General features: G+C 33.5%; 1 protein-coding gene and 1 long non-coding RNA gene across 12 annotated transcripts in view; one reads left to right on the forward strand and one right to left on the reverse strand.

The window, feature by feature from the left end:
- The window catches only part of LOC143235307 (uncharacterized), a 42,318-nt gene that overhangs the window by 1,401 nt on the left and 19,398 nt on the right, over window positions 1–21,519 (reverse strand). Inside the window, exon 3 of one of the 3 annotated variants that reach the window (XR_013019017.1) lies at window positions 628–765. The exons of 1 other annotated variant lie outside the window; for it this stretch is intronic. This is a non-coding gene — a long non-coding RNA (uncharacterized LOC143235307). Of the gene's footprint in view, window positions 1–627; window positions 766–1,486; window positions 1,702–21,519 lie in introns of those variants that run through there. One more of the 3 variants, XR_013019018.1, reaches the window with a different exon arrangement.
- On the forward strand, window positions 2–11,977 carry LOC143235297 (uncharacterized). Of its 9 annotated transcripts, none has more exons than XR_013019009.1 (10): window positions 2–179; window positions 578–809; window positions 1,055–1,222; window positions 1,586–1,722; window positions 1,836–2,027; window positions 5,522–5,633; window positions 6,684–6,855; window positions 8,160–8,587; window positions 9,508–9,534; window positions 10,286–11,977. XR_013019009.1 is itself a non-coding variant. In XM_076473313.1 (6 exons), exons 4-6 carry the CDS (start codon window positions 8,305–8,307, stop codon window positions 10,534–10,536), a joined length of 561 nt encoding a protein of 186 aa, XP_076329428.1. In that variant the 5' UTR covers window positions 1,700–1,722; window positions 5,522–5,633; window positions 6,684–6,855; window positions 8,160–8,304; the 3' UTR covers window positions 10,537–11,977. The 9 variants fall into 9 exon arrangements, 4 of the variants coding, with proteins under 4 accessions (XP_076329431.1, XP_076329428.1, XP_076329429.1 ...); XR_013019011.1 differs by having other exon boundaries at window positions 1,055–1,210; XR_013019010.1 differs by lacking the exon at window positions 1,836–2,027.

Here is a 21,519-nt window from a genome sequence, read left to right on the forward strand (position 1 = left end):
GGTGACAAGTTCTAATACCATGGAACAAGAGGGACTGAAGAACTGTCTGTCTAACTTGGAATCGCATGGTGTGTACTACAACAACATGATAACTGACTGCCACCCCTCTGTGAAAAATTTTCTGAGGGTTGAACACCCTGAAATCAAACACTGGTTTGATGTTTGACACATTGCAAAAGGTAATTAGGTTAAATATACGAGTGATAGTTATATTCTTCCAAATGATATCTTTGCAACTATTAAACATTTTATACTTGGTGCATGCACAAGAGTATTTAGAAACATATGTTGTTCAAGTAACACAAATCAAGCATTTATACTGCTATGTTGTTGTTTTTTATTATTGAAACTATAATTTACCATTAATAGATAATCTTTGGGTAGGACCAACATCACTGGTAGTGTTCTGAAGAAATATCTGAAAGCATGAAAAATGGCAGTTGCTATTATGCTAGTAAATCTCTGTGTCTTTATAATATATAACCAAAGACATAACCATACTGTCAATTTCTAAACTAAAGTAAGAAGTTGAGATTGACCAAGTTCCTATAATTTTTTTTTCCTATGTATCAAAAAGAAGGTTCTTTCTAAAGGACAAGGGAAGGGATTCAAGCAGCTTGCAGTCTGGGGACATTCAGTGTCTAACCACTTGTATTGGTGTGCTTCAACTTCCAGTGGCAACAGTGTGCTTGTCTGTTCCAAGTGGTTGTCATTGTCCAACTATGTTGTTGACATCCATGATGGTTTTGATGGTCCATATCAGAGCTGTGAACATGAAGAACTTGATAATAAAGACTGGATTGTCAAAGGTTGGTGCAATTGTTGAAGAATTACCAGTAGAAACTATGATTATTTTTTGGAGTATCATAATATCTTTAGGTAAATAATTTCTAAATACCAATTGAAAACCTCATTTTTCATTATTGATTCAAGTATTGCCTGTTGAATTTATTTTTTCCCTAAAAACTACTACATGTATCAAGAACACTATATTTTTCCTTTTTAAGATACTTGTTAGAAGTTTTTAAATTGTGCTAGATGTTTTCATTTACAGGTTCCAGGGTACACAAACAGCTGAAGCTTGTTACGGAGAACAAGATGCTTCTGAAGGATATTGGCTACATGTCACCATATGAACAGACCTCCTGTATAGAAGCATACCACAAAGTAGTTTGCTTCTTTGTATCAAAGTCAACTCACTTCTATCCAGGTATGAGGCAAGGTATGCAGTAAGGTGGTTGCACCTACAATGTAGTTCAAATGAGTATTTATCATTTCATCTATTTTTCAATACTTGGCTCAACTGAGATGTCAAATTGATGCAAAGCAACAAGTCCTATAAAAAAGACCTACACAATGTATAAGTAAATACATTGTATATCATTTATCAATTATAGTTCAAAATTTAAACTACATGTATCATGATGCATTCAATATCCATACTTCAAACTTTAAAAAATACTAGTATTTATAAACAACATTTTTTTACCATCATTTAAGAAACAATGAACACAAATTCTGACTACAATAGGGCACAATCTTTTAAATTAAATGAACTTCATGGATAAATTGTCTGTAATTTCAGAGTCATCTCAGCAGCCTTGCACAACAACAGCAACTGTAGTCAGACACAAGGAAGGACAGGCTTGCTTCAAGGTGTATTTTTTCCAAAAGGAAGAGTTGGAGATCCTGTTGTGTCTCCTGTAAAAGAAGTGTCTTATGGTAAATATTTAACTGTTTCAATGACTTGAGTAGTTCTTCATTGAGTCTATGTTTTAGATGCTGTCATTACTGATCATATTTAGCATTCACGATGTTGCATTCAACTTTTTCAGACTATATAGAAGACATCATAGTCAAGGTGGAAAGGCTTAGAACCCAGTATCCATCCTACAAATAAAAAGTAACATTTCATCAAATGACCAACTGTCATAACAAAGTAAATCACACCGATGGTCGCTTTAAGCTGGCAAACACACATTATGATAAAAAGAAACAAGGCTGTCACGTGCATTTTTAACCAGTAGGTAAATTCTTCTTTCATCCTTGCTGCCGATTAATTTATATTGAGGTATATATATATGAAAGCATTAGGATTTTGAAAATAGTACAGACTTAACTCTTGTCTTGTAAATTCAGCGGCCTGGGGTTACCGCTTCAGCAAGCTCATTTCTCTTAGTAGTCGGGTTATGCGCTTTTCGTAACTCGTTCTTAGGTAAGTGTTGTGGCAAACGTACATTTCAATATATTTTGTTTGTGCATTCTTGGACCAGTACAATACTTTTCTTACATCATTCTGTGTTTTTCATTTTCAGATCCTGTTTTTTTTCACCCATCGTTATGGCTGCTTTTAAAAGAAGAAGAGTGGACTCTGAGTGTTGTGCTTTCAATGAAGAATGGGGAGAAAAGTACTTCTTTGTGGAAACAAAAAACCAGAAAGCTACTTGTGTGATATACACTGAAAGTGTTGCCGTTTTTGAAAGAGTACAATCTTTGGCATCACTATGAAACAAAACATCTATCAACATATTTGAAATTTTCAGGAAAGTTCCATTCTGAGAAATTTGAATCCGTGAAACATGTTTTTAAATCTCAAAAGAATCCCTTCACGAGAAAGTTTGCTGAAAATGAATCTTTCACTCGTACAAGTTACAAAATAGTGCATAGGATGGCAGAGTGAGGAAAAACTTTTACTGATGGCAACTTTATCAAAGAGTGTATAATGGAAGCAGCAAATGAGCTGTGTCCTGAAAAAGCCAATTTCTTTGAAAGTATCAGCTTTTCAGCAACTTCAGTTGTACAGAGAGCAAAAGAACTTGGAGAGAACATCGCATTACAGATATGCCAAAAAGCTAGAAACTTCCTACGATATTCTCTGGTACTGGATGAGTCTACTGATCTCTCGAGTACATCACAACTTCTCGTGTTCATTCGTGGAGTTAATTTGGACTTTCATATCACGGAAGAATTGGCATCAGTTTGCAGCATGCATGGAAGAACAACTGCAGAAGACATTTTCATAGAAGTGCATAAAACTTTGCAAGACTATAACCTTCAGTGGAATCAGCTTAGAGGTGTAACAGTTAATGGAGGAAAAAATATGGGTGGAGTAAAGAAGGGTCTGGTGGGGCTGATCAGGAAACAGTTGAAAGATCTCCAACTATCAAGCACTCTGTTCATACACTGTATCATACATCAGCAAGCACTCTGTGGAAAAGATTTAGATAATTCTTGTGTACTGAAACCAGTCATTTCTGCAGTGAACTTCATTTGGGGTCATGCACTTAATCATCGCCAGTTCAAGGCATTTTTTGAAGAAATTGATTCAGATTTCTGTTACTTGCCTTATCACATGGCGGTGAGGTGGCTCAGCCTCGGTAAAGTCTTGTCTCGTTTTTATAAGCTGAGAAGAGAAATAGATATATTTCTTATCGAGAAATATAGAGCCGATCCACTTCTGTTGGATCCAACCTGGTTGTCAAAATTGTCATTTTTGGTTGACATCACATCCCACATGAATGAATTGAACTTGAAACTTCAGGGGAAGAATAACCTTGTCTGTGATCTCTATAGAATCATTAAAGGATTTCAGAGAAAGCTGCCATTGTTTGAAGCACATTTGGAAGGAGGAAACCTCTCACATCAGTGTTTCATTGAGTTTCATGCAGGAATCACAGAAGTTGTCAACCTGGAGTTTCAGAAAAAGATTATTAGTGATTTAAATAACCATTTTTATAGAGATTTTTGGATCTCAACAGAATCAAAAGTGGCATTCTCCTTTTTCAGAATCCTTTTGATTGTGTTATTGATGACGTGCCAGTGGAACTTCAGTTGGAAGTCATCAATTTGCAAGGTAATGACTTGTTGAAAGCAAAACACAGAGAGGGGCAACTTCTTGAAATTTACAGCTGCATACCTGAAGATGATTTTCCAAAACTGAAGCAGTTTGCATCTGGTATAGCATCAGTGTTGGGAACAACTTATGTCTGTGAAGAAGCATTTTCAAAAATGAAGTATGTGAAGTCGGTACATTGATCAAGGTTGACTGATGAACATTCGAAAGCAATTCTAATGATTGGATGCAGCAATTCAAAACCGAACATTGAAGATATTTTGAAAACCAAATGCCAATTTCATAAATCTCACAAACGTTTTTGCAGCTTGGTGAAATTCAGATATGTACTCACTATATGCAATGTGACAATTGTTTTTACTGATGTCACCTTCTTTGATAACCTTTTGGTAAAAGAAATGTTGATTGTATTTCTGCTTGTTTTTTATTATATGTGCATATTGCATGCTACTACCACATGGTTAATGTGGCATCCTAAACTTAGTGTTAAGTCTTTTACAGAGAGCTTTTGTTCTAGCTTATGAGTATTGAACATAATGATCATGCGGCCCACACTCTCATTCCCCAAGTAATCTGGCCCCCTGTGAAAAAAAGTTTGGTGACTCCTGCTTTAGTCTTTCACTGCTGAATTGGGGATGATTTGTGCAGAATGTCCTCATGTGACTTTGTGTGAATTTCAAAATAAACCAAGCTTTATAAAATTAAATATTTTTATACTCTATACTTGAATTAGAATCAAGAAGTTACCACTGTAACACAAAGACATTCCACATTGCCAAGTGTATCTTACAGCAAAGGTTACTCTTTGCAAAAAATGTGGAATGTTTTGGGGCATAGCAAATACTTCCACAACAGTTTTGTGATCTGGCATAATTTTCTGAAAAGTGAGGATCTTTTTCAGAATGTACTTTGTTAGTTATCATTATTAGGGTAGTTTGAAATGTTATGATGATGCTGTTGCTAAATATTTCAGTATTATGTAATAAGAACTTTATCTTAAATTTTATGTTCAAGAATTCCCAATTTTTTAAATTATTTTTTCAAGCCAGATCAAATAATTGACTTTTAAGATCACTTACAATTGTTGAAAAACCAAATCTACACTATCATCTGTGTTTAAGCAGCTTCAATCCTCTTGATGAACATTAATTTCTACAACTGTTGTAGATTTATACCATACCCTCTGCTGGTACTTTGTTAGAGAGTGATATCCTCCTGAGATGGATAGAAAATAACAGATTGTTTTCCATGTCAGCATAGCATCGACACATCACAGACCTGAAATCCGCTCAATTTCATAAGAAGAAATACAACATGTTGCTTAATTTCTACATTCTTTTACTTTATTACTAAATGTTTCCATTGCAATGTCCTTGCATTCTGAGGACCAGTTGTTTCTTTTTTTTCTGCTTCTTGTGTTTTTGCATGTATTAATATGCTAGTTATTAGTTTTGTACAGTGTGTATTTCAACTACAGAAGTATATATACACTTTATTTAATTACCATTCTTCAGACAATTTACTGAAAGTTCATACTTTTCTTTGGGCTGAGACATTATGTAAGAAAATTATAGAAGAGGCTTTTGTTCATCGTACACTGTATAGATTTTGATATATGTGTTGCATTCAGTCTTGTTATAGAGTAATCTTCATTGTTTATATTCCTAGCTACAGGACCAGCTGATAACATGAAGAAAAATCTCTACAAACAGTTTTGAAGTTTGATATGATAAAAGAGGAGAAAGAAGATAACTATGATAGAGGAACAGTGAAAACTGAGGTAATATGTAGACTAAACTTTTAAAGTTGTATTATTAAATCAAATATTTAGCTGCAGTTGTGCTTCTTTGGTCTTTCTGTTGACACTAATTGGTAATTACAATATTGTAGTCACAAGCTGAAGAAATTACACACATTTTAATGCTTAGCAGTTATTCAGGAAAATACTGCAAATTTTGTAGGCTGCATAAGAAAGAACCTAAACTTTGTATTTTTCTTATATAAAACTTCTCTTATTCTGTATTTGACAGTATATTCTGTTCTAACATTCTCTAATTCTGTATTTGACCGTTTATTCTGTTCTAAACTTCTCTTATTCTGTATTTGACAGTTTATTCTGTTCTAAACTTCTCTTATTCTGTATTTGACAGTTTATTCTGTTCTAACATTCTCTTATTCTGTATTTGACAGTTTATTCTGTTATAACATTCTCTTATTCTTTAATTTACTTTAATAAAATGTTAGACTGATAACTTGGCATTTTTGTGTAGGTGAACAAAAGAACATTGGTCAAAATTGAATGATTTTTGTTGAATAACATTGCAAATGTGGCTTAAATTTGACACCTAATTGTAAGTTGTAAGTATCATTAGTATACAAAATATGAAAAATCCATGAAAGTTAATTTTGTTTTCCAATAGTAAACTTTACATTCTTTTGTGTGCAGAAGAAGAAAAAAGGAAGAAATTAACTCAATATTAGAGATTTTGTATTTCATGAATTTCTGAATGGATTGTCCTGACATTTGGTAAATGAAGAAGAGGTCCTATAGGGGACATACACTGAAACTAAGTGACAGTTTGGAGTAAAAATGTCCAATTTTTGGAATGTGTAAAATTGGTAAATAGTCATTCTTGTCAGTAATGCACTGTTTCTTGAAGGTGGTTTTTGGTTATATCACACAATAATGCCTGTCATGATAACTAAGTTTGAAGCATTAGGTTAATTTATTATATTTTCACATTTTAAACAAATTAGTTGTGTAGACTTTGTGTATTGATAACACTAGCTATTACTTGTATTGACTGTTTAAATATATTGTTTGTTTCAGAACATATCTGTCCAAGAGAAAATAGAACAACCTGACGACATGTTAGAAGGTGATGTTATTTCAAAGTTCAGTGACAGCAGTGATGATGATTTAGATAATTCAAACTATAATGGCATGAATATGAAAGCTAAAACTGAATTTCAAGTAGAATCTGTGTTAGAAAATACATCTGGTAAGTACAAAAAGTTAAAACTATTAAGCACATATATACTGACTCAAAACGTTTTTTCAATTTGGTAATTTTTAAACATTATTGTGCCAGATTAGACTGGATTAACTTGAAATGCATACATCTGTGTATGACTTTTTTTTTAACTCGGAAATTTTTTTGTATGACAGGTTTTGAACTGATAAAATGGCAACAAAACATTTAACAAAACTGTAATTTTAAACTTGCCTGAAAGTGAATAAGGAGAACAGCAACTGATGAGTGTTTATCTTCCTGGTTCTTCATGTATAAACTTTCTGATTAATGTTTGGAACCTGTTTCAGTAGACTGATGTTTCAACATGTTCAGAGAATGTGTAGTTTTCATTTATTTTCATAAGTGTAATTTACTGAACATTATTGTCACTATAGGAACTGATATTTTAATGATCCCAGGTCTCCAGTCCCTTAAGTCCGGCATGGCCACGCGTGTTAAGGCATGCGACTCGTAATCTGAGGGTCATGGGTTCGCATCCCTGTTGCACCAAACATGCTTGCCCTTTCAGCCTTGGGGCGTTATAATGTTACGGTGAATCCCACTATTTATTGGTAAAAGAATAGCCCAAGAGTTGCCGGTGGGTGGTGATGACTAACTGGTTTCCCTCTACTCTTACACCGCTAAGTTAGGGACAGCGAGCACATATAGCCCTTGAGTAGCTTTGTGCGAAATTCAAAAAACAAACTCTAGTCCCTTATTTTTACATGCTGAAGATAGCAGTCAAACCACTTCTAATCAGAGGGAAATAAATCTGAAATTCATAAAAGAATAAATTGTATATTTATAAACAGTATAGTAGAAATCTTGACATTTATGAATATTTATTTAACTTTTGTATAAAACTTTTGAACAAAATGTATAAACTATTAATGTTACTTAACAGATTAAATTAGACAAATAATTCGATTTGATGGAAATCAAACATTTCAAGCTAGAAAATATCTCTCAGTATTAATCCATAAAGATACCAGCTGAAAGTGCATTGATTGTTGTGACATTATATTATCATATTTCTACAGGTAATTGTACTTTATCTGCTAAAATATTTTGAAAGTGGAATGTTACCTACAGTTTCTTTTAATGCTATTCTGATTCAAGTGGAAAAGTTTCTGAAAAGTGTGAAACTATGAAAAATGCAAATTTAATTTACTTTTAGCTTTAATATTTTCACATCTGTATATTTTTACCATCATATTAGAACATTAAATATATTTAAAAGTTCATTAGGTATATTATTGACAATGATGTGGCATCATTTATATCTGTTTCAGATATGAAGACCTGCTGTGTGAGTTATTGTTATCATAGTATAAAACAAGATCACTTTACAGAAGTTATGAAATTGCCAAAACCAAACAATGGAGAAAGAACTTTCAATGGAAATATCCATAAAGAAATTTAATATACCTTTGTGTAATGGTAGAACATATGTTGGAGAAGAAGTTGGAACAGATGATAACACAAGAGAGTCTACAATCTACAAATATACCATGTCATTTTGCAGTGTATGGAAAACACTTTGAGAACAATGGTCCTTTGAACCAACATGAAAGAAATCATACTGAGGAGAAACCTTCTATTGGTATGATTCATGGAAAACACTTTGGAATGAAGAGTAGCTTAAAGTTATATGAAAAAATACCCAGTAGTGAAAAATCATACAGTTGTACAGTTTGTGGAAAACAACTTAGAACAAAGGGTAATTTAAAATTACATCAGAAGAATACATACTGGAGAGAGACCATATAGTTGTACAGTTTATGAAAAACAACTTAGAACAAATGGTAATTTAAAATTACATCAGAGAATACACACTGAGGATAAATCATACAGTTGTACAGATTATAAGAAAGAATTTAAAATAATTTGTGAATTAAATAAACATCAAAGAATACATACTGGGGAGAAACCATACAGTTGTTCAGTTTGTGAAAAACAATTTGTATCTAGAAGTTATTTAAAATTACATCAAAGAATACACACTGGGGAGAAACCTTACATTTGTTCAGTTTGTGAAAAACAATTTGTGAGAAGCAGTGCATTAAATCATAAAGAATGCAAATTGGTGAGAAAATCTATAGCTGTATAGTTTGTGGAAAACAGTTTGAAACAAGTTGTAATTTAAAATTACATCAGAAGATGTAAATTCTTAAGTTTATAACAAGTGTGTGATATGAACACTTGATATATTTTGTTTTTCACTTAAAAAGATTAAAATTTAATAATTACATAGATGAGTAAGAATATGTGTATAATCACAAACATACTAATTCTTATAAGGACATTCTTTTGTTTCTCATTTAGTCAATCATAATAACTTAACCCAGCTAAGTATAAGGTGAAACTTTAACCTAATAATTATAATGTTATGTATTAACAGTATGTTGTTTGAAGACTATTCATGTTATATTATTCTGATTATTTTCATTCTGCATACAATTAGAAATAGTAATCAAATTTTGTAGATTTTAACGTTCAAAGAATTTTTGTATTGGTGTAACTGAGTTATGGGAAATCCAAAGTCTCTGTAATTATAAAAAAAATATGGGTAGGTGTATTGAGAATGAATACTGATTTTTGTCTTTTTTTCATAATTCGCCTTATTAATTTTTTTATTAGTATCAACTGTCTGTGGTGCCCATCACGGTGAGTGAAGCCCTTAATTTTAGTATATGTGTAGACTCACTGCTGTCCTGTTGTGGGACAAATGAAAAAAATGTTAGAAGTAGGTTAGGTTTTCCTTTTATGTGACAATATGTAAGAAACATTAAATTATTGAGAAACAATGACTTAAAGATCTAATATGTGGATTTATATTAATGGGTCTAATTTTTATGCTACACAATGGATCTGTTATTGCAAAATAACCAAACAAAAATCACTCAGCAGTTAGGACCATGAGGATGATAAAAAAGTGTTGATCAAATCACACAATTTGGTGTGACAAATTTTTGAATTTGTATGATAATGACTAACTACCTTCCCTCTAGTCTATCACGTTAAAATAAGGGATAACTAATGCAGACAGCCCCTATTTAGCTTTATATAAAATTCAAAAATGGTAATAAATTCATAAGCTCATACATAAATTGGTCTGTTTTCTAAATATTGGGAAGTCTAAATAAAATAAATAATAACTGGTAATCAGTAAGTTCTGTTGTTTTTTCTTATATTAAACTGAGTAGTCCTTTTCAGACAAACGTTTGTTAACAAATAGGAATTAGTTTCACTATTACTAGTTTATCATAATACTACTTTGATATACAGTTTATAAACTACATGTAATAATATGATGTTTAAGTGAAATTGTTTTTCATCACAATGAATCACTGACTAAACCAATTAATCAAAATTTATTTTTCACAACAATCATTTGTAGGTTCTTTTTATTTTATAGGAATCATGTTATCTCTCAAGACCTTCATCTTTCTTATACATGGAATATTACACATAAGAAGCCTGTTACTAGCAACCATATGTATTTTATATGTGTTTGTTATGTTTCAAAACATTCTTTACCTATCATCTGAAATCATTAGTTATATTTCTGACAATATAAACTTGTTAATGTACTATATGCAGCTACTCATAATCTTATGTTTTTATTTACTTAGAATGTATAATGTTTTAATTGTTGCAGTAAAGTAATATTAATTTTATAAACTATTTTATAGTGAGATGGCAATATTTTTAATATTTAATTGTACATCCTAGTCTTCCATAGAATTAAAAATATTTTGTTTCTGATAACAGATATTAGCTGTATTTTACATAGAATGAAATTTGTCACTGTTTAATTTTCAAACATCTGGTGTGATTGTGAAATTTATAATTAGATTTATGTGAGCATAATTTTCAAATATAAAAGTGTAATATGGAGATTTGAACCAATACATAATAAATTTTTATAAAGGTATAACTGAGAAATTGAGATGGCAAACTCATTAAAGAATTATAACTTTTTAAGTAGTTATTTTATTTCATACACTCATTTGGAAGTGAAGAACATTTTTCAGTAGTTACATCAAAGTGCTACTTGACAAATAGTTCCAGTGAAGTTTCAAAAAGAACAAGTTTTCCTGGATCATTGCTACTTTGAGATAAGCTAATGATGGCATTCTGAAGAAAGGAAGTTTTAAAACATTTGTGATTCTTTCTACACTGTATGTGTAATTTAGTAAGTATTTCATTGTCTATGGTGGAGAAAATTGTGTGGGTTTGTGTAAGATTGAACAGAAAGAGCATTAAATAATTATTTCAATGTGAAGTTTGTATATTGTCATATATATATTTGAGTAAAATAGGTTTTAGTGTTTTAGAAACTTGCTTAAATAATAATATTAAAATTACATTTTTATTTTTAAAATACTTTTTTAATCTAACGTACTGTAAATTACCAGCTATATTTACCAAATAACATAATATAAAACTGTGCAGTCTTCAGTTCTACCTGATGTTTCTTCACACAGACTTGGATATTTTTAGGTGACAACCATTATCATTCACATATTGACAGATCAGCCATGGTGTTCAATGATTGGTTATTTGTGTTGAGCCTAGCTTTGAATATATTTCAGACAATCGTGTTAATATATATGTGTGTGTGTGTGAGAGTAAAATTGGTTTTTCTGTTTTAGAAACTTGCTGAAATAATATTAAAATTATAGGCGAGCAGAAACAGAGTGAAAAATTAAAGTCACGTAAAAGCGAAGCTCTGTCACGGAAACGTTAGAAAACGTAAAGTTGGCCATTGTGGGAGTGAGTGACCAAACGTTGATACGTTGAGTGTGAAATTGACAGTTTGAAAGAAATAAGAATGGTCAGAAGGTGTTTTAAACAAATTGAACCCGCTGTGTGGACTTTGAAAAAAACACGATTATTGGAAGTTCGAGATACAAATGCGGTAACTCGTCACAGCGTATGTGAATTACACGCAGATACTATTGCGATAAAGGCAGAAAAAACGGCTTGTCAACTGATTTCTAAAGCAATTGACAATAATTGTATAGTGTTTAAGATACAACTATAAACACCATAGTGTAAAGAATTTTTGTACTTGTTTGAAAAGTATATATTATTTTTAACACAAGTGGAGTGCCGAGTGTTCATTTATTTATCGCCAACATGCACTTTAAAAGAATCCTTAGCTCAAAACACACAGTAAATTTCCGGCGAAGATATATTACCAGTGAATTGAACAAGCAAAATTTTTTTTTTTTTTTTTGGAATTTCGCACAAAACTACTCGAGGGCTATCTGTGCTAGCCGTCCCTAATTTAGCAGTGTAAGACTAGAGGGAAGGCAGCTAGTCATCACCACCCACCGCCAACTCTTGGGCTACTCTTTTGCTAACGAATAGTGGGATTGACCGTCACATTATAACGCTCCCACGGCTTGGAGGGCGAGCATGTTTGGCGCGAACCGGCGACCCTCAGATTACGAAGCGCACGCCTTAACGCGCTAGGCCATGCCGGGCCCACGCAAACTTGTTAACAAATATAACCATTGGTTTTTCTTATATAATTGTTACTATAATTAGGCACAAATATTATCAAATAATGATTAAACCATTGGTAATTTAAATAAGTAATCTAAACATTCGTTATTTGTTAAAAAATATAATTTCTGCTTAAGTACGTACTGATTTCTGAAGTATCGTATATAATCCTTTCCTTTTTCTGAGCAACTAAGTTCCGTAAAAAAAAACCTTTAAAGCGAAGAATATTTTATGTACTTTCCTTAAAATGCTTCTTTAAAAAATATGTGGTAAAATGTCGAAAAATCATAAGATTTACCTTTTTCCTGGAATAATTTTAAGATGAATTAATAACGACATTATTACGAAAGTATTAAAATCGTGATTTTATTGTGTAATGTACGAATTATCGGTTGTAGTTTCTAAAAAAATTAAGAAGAAAGTGTATTAAAAATTATTTCAACATTAGCAAAACTAGTGAAATGAGGAATTTAACTGCATGTTTTTGATGAAGCAGGTTTTACGGTTTTCAGAAATTTTTATCGCATAATGTTATTGAAATAAGTTTAATTTTTTAATAATTTTATTTTGTTAGCTGGTAAGGTATTATTAAAAATCTAACGTCCGAGTCTTAATTACCCAATTATGATTACCAAACAACAGTCCTGGCATGGCCAGGTAGTTAAGGCATTCCACTCGTAATCATTGAACCTAGGGTTCGAATTCTCATCACAACAAATATGCTCACTCTTTCAGCTGTGGGTACGTTATAATATAATACGGTCAATCTTACTATTCGTTCGTAAAATAGTTTGTGGTTGATGATGACTAGCTGCTTTCTCTTGTCTCGCACTGCTCAATTAGGGGACAGATAGCCCTTCTGTAGCTTTGTACGAAATTCAAAAACCAAAGAACATGATACAAGATGTATTCTAAATACGACAAGTATGGGCATTAAAACTTTATTAAAAAAAGTACAGAACAGTATTAACCTGAAGATGAGACAAGAAGGTCGTAATGTTGTTCTGAACTTTATTTTCATTAACATTTTAGTACTCATTTCAATCATTTTTAGGATACATTTTTACTTCAAGTGGGTTTCTCTTCATCACAATTGATACAAGGTCTATTCATTCTTCTGCTCTTCTTTGAATGCATATTTATCTTACATTATACAGAAACTATTCACAGGTACAACACGAATTATGTGATTAACATGCCTAAAGTTTTCAGGGGCCTTGCATCCTTGGCTATGCCTCTGTGATGGTGTTAAATCTTTCTCCATGGGAATCGTCAAAAACTTCAACGTTCTATCATTACATTGATTTGAGTTGCTTTGGGTAATGTTTCTTTCTTTCGTTAATGGTCATTTCCTTTATTTGACTTGTCACATGACATTGCTCATGGATATACCACAGGCTGTAGGAATACAGAGAAATCGGTTTCCCATTTGTCAAATGACGATTCTTCCAGACAATGGAGAAGAGTTTGTTTTTTGAATTACGTACAAAGCTACTCGAGGGCTATCTGCGCTAGCTGTTTCTAATTTAGCAGTGTAAAACTAGAGGAAAGGCAGCTACTCATCACCACCGACCGCCAACTCTTGGGCTACTCTTTTACCAACGATTAGTGGGATTGACCGTCACATTATAACGCCCCCATGGCTGAAAGGGCGAGCATGTTTGGCGACGGGGATGCGAACCCGCGACCCACAGATTACGAGTCGCACGCCTTAACACGCTTGGCCATGCCGGGCCACAACAGTGGAGAAGGATATGATTTTGCATATTCCCTGGACTGGTGGAAAGAGTTTCAAATTTTCATACATACTATAAACTTCAACATTTGTTTTGTTTTTATTTTGGAATTTCGCGAAAAGCTACACGAGGGCTTTCTGCACTAGCTGCCCCTAATTTAATAGTGTCAGACTAAAGGGAAAGCAGCTAGTCATCACCACCAACACTTGGGCTACTCTTTAACTAATGAATTGTGGAATTGAGCGTCACATTATAACGCCCCCAGGGCTAAAAGGGCGAGCATGTTTGTTGTGACGGGGATCCGAACCCCGTCAAGTACCTTAACCATCTGGCCATCCCAGGCCTTTTGTGTGGTAGTAGTACATATATATATATATATATATGATATCGAGCTAAGAATTACTACAGTAAGGTTTAATAACTTTTTGGAGATAAATATGAGCAATAATTGGACAGAATGCATGTATTGGTTTTACAATAATATATGTAAAATGTCTTTACACTACGGAGAATACAGTTGTATCTTAAACACTATGATGTTTTATTCTCCTTGTCAAAAGTCCACTTACGCTCAATCAATTACTGTATAATCCAGTTGACAAGCCAAACTATGTTTTTCTACTTTTATCACAATAGTATCAGTGAACAATGGCCGATCAGTCTTTGAAGTCTTCCAAGCAGTGTACTGTTGCAAATGGTAGAGCTAATGGGATTTTAAGTAGTATTTACAGAAATATTGAATACAAGTCTAAAGAGGTTAATTTAATTGCGTAGATCACTGGTTAGGTTACATTTGAAGTATTGTGTTCAATCTTGGGCTCCTTACTTTAGGAAATACATTGAATTACTTGAAAAAGTTCAGATAAGGGTCACTAAACTGGTACCTGGAATGAAAGGGTTGTCATATCAGGAGATATTTTAATTTTTTCTTCTGAAAAAAGAAGAGTTAGAGGGGATCTGATTGTTTAAGATTGTGAAAGGAACTGAGAGTGTTGATACATCAACATTTTTCATACTTAACAGCTCGAATTGTAGAATTGGGGGATACAAATCTAGATTTAAGCAAAGTGGAACTCATCTTCAGCTAAGACAATTTTATTTTTCAAATAGGGTAGTTGGCCTGTGGAATGGGTTGCTTTCGGATATTGTGGAGGCAATATATTTGAATGAGTTTATAAGAAAGCTTGATACACAAATGAAAGACAACGGCTTTCTTAGAGGATGGAACACTCAAAACGTACCAACAGGCCCGTTGTTGTTCCTAAACATTGTTATGTTACAATTTTTGTAATTTGCCAAAATTTTTAGTTGTTTGTTTCCATGAATAACTTCAAAGTTTCTTATATAATTTCGACAAAATATATTTGCTTTCAGTATTTGGACTTACGTGAACATTTAAGATGGGTTTTCCTCACATGAATTATGATTTTTTTTCGAATTTAATGTCTACCGTTTACACTTGTTTTGTTCGTTACAGGATTTAAGTAACTAGGGATGTTAATAAACAGACAATTCTCCCATGTCTTCCATTATTTTCGGGATTTTGTTGTATTTTACTTTAATATTTTCCACCAAATTTTTATAACAGGGAAAAACACTGCAATGACACTATTTATAACAGAACCTTTCTCCTGCAAAATTTACCATATAGAAGAAAGAGATAAAAAATAACGACCAGATGTAAAAAAAAAGAAAACGAAATCAGTCTCAAATGTGAATAAGCATATCATTGAAAAGGTACACGACATAAAATTGTTATTATACAGACGATCTCAAATTGAGAAAACAAACATGCAGAAGTACTGAGACTCAAAGAATTAAAATATTAGTAAAACACCAAGAACGCCTCTACATTTAATATAACATCGAAAACCAGATAAGACAAATATAATACCCCCCGCTAGTACAGCGGTATGTCTCCGGATTTACAACGCTAAAATCAGGGGTTCGATTCCCCTCGGTGGGCTGAGCAAATAGCCCTATGTGGCTTTGCTATAAGAAAAAACACACAAACACACAAATATAATAAATTATCTGATTGAATATATTTGCAGTTTGAATATTCTTGTACCTTAACTATTGTGTGATTTTGTCTCATAGTTGGAAACACAACATTGTGCAGAAATAAACTCGTTAATTTTTATTTTACAAACATATTTCAAAACTATATGGCAAGAACGCACTCAGATTAAACCATTGATAGAGGACAGAGAATGAAACTTATAACTAACGCATTATACGTATGCACATTACTCGCAGGGGCTGGTGGGCAATGTTTAGATAGAATAGGATGTGGTTTGGCAACGGAAAAGTAAATGTTTTTGTTTTTATCACAATTACACTGCTGGCCAAAATCTTAAGGCCAATGAACATAAAGACAAAATATGCATTTTGCGTTGTTAGACTCACCCACATATTTGAGTAGAGCTTTGAAAGATTAAAATAGGAAAAGGGAAAACAAAAATATTTTTTTTTAGCATTTAATAGGGACAATGTGAACACTATGAAATTAGCCTAAACACTAGCTGGTCAAAAGTTTAAGACCAAAAAGAAGTCCAAAATAGGGTAGAAAATGTCCAACAAGAGGTCTCAGTAGTGAGTTACACGGCCGTCATTGCGAATAATTTCAAACATTCGTTTTGGCATGATCGATATAAATGTTTGCAGAAGGCTGGCTGAAATGTCATTCCAAGTGGTGAAGATAACTTCACAAGATCGTGCACTTGTTTGGGTCCATTTTCAATGGGGTTAAGTTCGGGCGAACACGCTGGATGGTCCAAAAGAATCACGTGATTTGCCATGAAAAAGTCCTTTGTCCTGCGGGCATTGTGGATTGCAGTGTTGTCCTGCTGAAAGATCCAGTCATTTCCACACAAGCGAGGGCCTTCAGTCAATAAGAATGCTCTCTCCAACATGTCAATGTATTCAGCTGCTGTTTGACGCCCCTGTATAACATGAAGCTCCATTGTTCCTTTGTGTGTGTCCGTTCCGATCACCCCACTTGTATGATTCGTGATGTTATGTTCCACTTGGCCATCACTGGCTGCAGCTGATCACGTCACATCACTTGGCCTTAATATCTGTGCTGCAGGGAACTTCGTGCGCTTAGCAGTCCACTTGTGACTGCATTAATCGTGCGTCATTTGTGATTTTTTTTTCCTAATCTTTCAATCCCTTCATACTATGTCGAGCAAAAACTTAAAGTGATCGGACGAATACGTACAATATGGATGCACGTGTATAACAGAACATGATGGGAGTCAGCATCCTCAATGCATGATTTGCAATGCCAAGTTGAGCAATTCTAGTCTTGCACCAGGAAAACTAAGAGACATTCCCTAAAGCTGCATGGAGATAGTAAATGCAAGAACACAACGCTTGCTGAATTCAAGGTAAAGAGAGCCAGGTTCCATCAAAAAGCTACTTTACCTGTTCTCGGCTTTGTACCTATCGACAAACCGATCCTCACAGCATCGTACGAAGTTGCGTACTTGATCGCAAAGCAGGGCAAACCACGCACCATTGGTGAAGCACTCGTAACACCAGCTGCGTTGAAGATGGCGAATATCATGCTGGGAAAAGCTGCTGAAAATAAGTTCTCCCAAATTCCTCTTTCAAATGACACCATCAGCAGCAGAATAGATGACATCTTGGCTCAAGTAGTTGCAGATCTGATTTCAATCCCAGCAAAATTCAGCCTTCAACTCGACAAGACCACCAACGTTTGCAATCTAAGCCAACTTGTTGTATTCGTGCGCTATGTGAAGAACGACGAGATAAAAGATTTTTATTTTGTAAGCCTCTTACAACAACTAAGGCAGCCGACGTGAAGAAACTTGTGGATGACTTCTTCAGAGACAACGATATTTCGTGGGATATGGTTTCTGCAGTTTGTTTTGACGGAGGTTCAGTCATGCTGGGACGAAACTCTGGTTTTGGTGCACTTGTGAAAGCTGATGCACCACACATCATTGTAACGCACTGTGTTTTGCACAGGCATGCGTTGGCAACAAAAACTTTGCCTTCAAAACTGGCAGAAGTATTAAAAATTGTAGTGTAATGTGTGAACTTTGTGTGAAATAGTGCCCTGAAGCACCGCATCTTCAAAGAGCTGTGTAATGAAATGGGCTCTGAATTCGAGGTACTTCTGTACCATTCTAACATTCGGTGGTTATCCCTGGGAAAGGTGCTGAATCGTGTTTTTGCCTTGCGTGTGGAATTAGACCTGTTTTAGCGAGAGCACCAACATTGTCATGCAGATTGCTTCGAAAAATCTGAGTTCATTCTCATTTTGGCGTACATGGCCGATATCTTCAATGCTCGCAATCAACAGACGCAGGGCGGTGGAGTCAACATCATCGAAGCGGAAGAAAACCTGAAGGCTTTTCAAAAAAAGCTACCATTATGGAAACGACGAACAGAGAAGATAACTTTGTAAACTTTCCCCTGCTGGACGACTGTGTAAGTAAGATCGAAGATGTGTATGAAATCGGAGACATTTCTGTACCCGGGGAACTGAAGTAAGCAATTGCCATGCACTTAGATGAGCTCGCAAAGTCTCTCGACGGATACTTCCCCACCATAGTCATATCCAGCATGGGTGAGACAACCGTTCACGTTTAGTGCTGCGACAGCAGATGTCAATGATGAATACCTCGACGAAATAAGTGAACTTAAGCAGAGCCAGGTTCAACAGCAACTTTTCAGAACAACAACGCTCTCAACGTTTTGGTGTCACCAAATCCTAGCGTACCCTCTTAATACTAAGAAAGCCCTCGATATCCTCATACCGTTTATTACAACGTATCTTTGCGAGCAATCCTTTTCGAGGATGCTAGATATAAAAACGAAGAAAGGAACAAAGTTTGTTGCGAAGGCAACAGCAAAGGTCACATTGATTTGCAGTAAATATTCATTGCGTTTTGTTTTTGTGTGAAATTCATGTTTTGTTCTTTGAACACTGATATTGTGGGCAACTGATGCATGGTTCATTTTATGAACTAATAAAATATCTACTTATGTTTTTAATTTGAAAAAATCATTTTATTTTTCAAATTACGAAGGGTTCAGTGAATACTAGTACGAAACTTCCGGGTTCTAACCTCCTACAAGGTTAAGAACCACTGGTTTAGAAACTGTGGAACCCAAAGAGCACATTTATATGAAATCAGAAATTTGTCCAAGCATATCACAAGCTTAATCTATTTTATTAATAAAATACTATTACCATGCCAAAATGTTCCCTAGAGTAGTAACCTTACAAATTAATACAAATGGACTCCTTTCATTCTCAATAGAAATAAGAACCATAACTTAAAGTTTCAAATTGCAGGAACGTATCTCCAGTTTAAATTCCACAAATAGCATTTTTTTTTTTGTTATTTCAGTGATACTGGGAAACAATAAAGTGTGTGTTATACAGCATTACATTTTTCAAGTGATGTATGTGCACACAGTACTGGTGTGGGAATTACAAGGACATGTGGGTGTTCCAACTGTTGCACGATAAGAACATGTTTTTGCAACACCGTTGGGTTTGGTAAATCCACTTGTCGCACCAGATAGCTTTAAATGTCAAGTCAAATAAATCCAACGATATTATCCAAAGAGTTTTAAAAGATCCCATTTGCTAGATTATAGTGGTTAGATGAAAGAAAGCAAAATATTGTTATTAATGGACTTGCAAACAATCCGTACACTAGTTAAGGTCACTTCAGTTTTTCTTATAATCCTGTTCTTACTGGCTAAAATGGATAGTATTTATTCAAAATTATTCAAAAACCTACAAGGATTACCTTATAAATGGAAGAATTAACTCACAGGGATGGGTTAATCATACAGTTAAAGTGCACATGTCATGACCTTAAAAGTTGCATTCAAAATTGAACTGAACTTTATTATCCGTGCATGTTAGTAAACTAGACATTGAAGCATATTCATAATTAAAAGTTTAATATTATCTGATGTTTGTGATTTGATTTTTCAGGTATGCAGCTTTGTGCTCAGCAGTAAACAAAGTAACATTTTGATTATTTGGATAATTCTAATTATCCAAAATAGAGAAATTTGTTATATCTATTTGCAATTAGTTTATTATTATAGTGACAATTAATTTAGTCATAGTTTTGATTAGACTGCATAAAACTAATCAATGTAAATACTGCCTGAAGTTAACCAATTAAATTTTCCAGTTCTGAATAGTTCTTTCAGTTGTTCAGCATGCAAATGGCACTACAATAACGTAAAAAGGGAAACTTCATGTCAGTTCCATGGAGACCACAAATTATTTGTAGACACTAGAAGGTTATATTTAATAAACAATACTGTCATCATAAACTGAGACAAATACCCTTATAATGCAATTTTTTATAAGTATGATGTAACTTAGGTTTTTCCATACCTACTGAATGTTTAAGAAATCCTCTTGATTCTAAAACATAAAATTCAACTTCAAGAGATTTTACTTAGTCATACAACAGAAGAAAAATTATGTATGCCAATGTTCATTTAACAAAATTTTCAATAATACTTAATATGGTTGAAGTGCTAAATAGATTTAACCTACTGATGCTTTAACAGATGAAAAATTAAATAATTTTTAATAACTGGTAAAATCTTCCCTTATCTCATTAATATATACAAGTGGCTTTGAAAATTTTAGAAGATTTATAATAGTGTTTTAAACTGTAAAACTTGGTTTTTTTAACAGAAGAAACTCGCTTCTCCCCCCCCCCCCAAATCAAATACACAACAGAATGTTTCAAAAATTTCCAAATAATCACATTTAAATACTTTTCTCTCCATAACATTCCTTAATTGTTTCTAACTTCATGGTAAGGACAGAAATAGTCCTTCACACATGTTCAATATGTTGAAAATTTGTTTACTGACTACAAAACTTAGTACCAACAGAAACCAATTCTAATTAATTTTAGTTGACAAGTTGACTCGCTCCTAAAATTCTGCTGTCATCCCATGTATGAAAGTAAGGATGAAAAGACAGTAAAAGACCCTACTTATGATGAATGTCCTGAGATAGTATGTTTCACCATGAGAAACCTATTCTTAAATTTTTTGAAATCACAGTGTATCTTAATAAGCTAATTTATTTTCTTTGCTCTCATAAGAAAAATAGCAAAGGTGTTACAAATCAGCCGTAATATTTGCAGAACAAGTGTCTAATCCTCCATAAAACTCCTCTCCTGTTGATCTTATCAGTGAAAAACATTTTCCAAATTCATGTTCTCTTATTAAACCTTTTAAATTAAAGACTTTCTCAAAAGCATCATTTTATCATCAGAGTAATTGCTCTAGTAGGTCTCAAGTCTTTCTAAATATTTGAATTTGTTTGATTTTCATTTTTTTTATTTTATAAAATTTTACACTAACAACTTTAGTT

The sequence above is a fragment of the Tachypleus tridentatus genome, chromosome 12 (assembly GCF_004210375.1).
Source record: "Tachypleus tridentatus isolate NWPU-2018 chromosome 12, ASM421037v1, whole genome shotgun sequence".
NCBI classification, from domain to species: domain Eukaryota; kingdom Metazoa; phylum Arthropoda; class Merostomata; order Xiphosura; family Limulidae; genus Tachypleus; species Tachypleus tridentatus.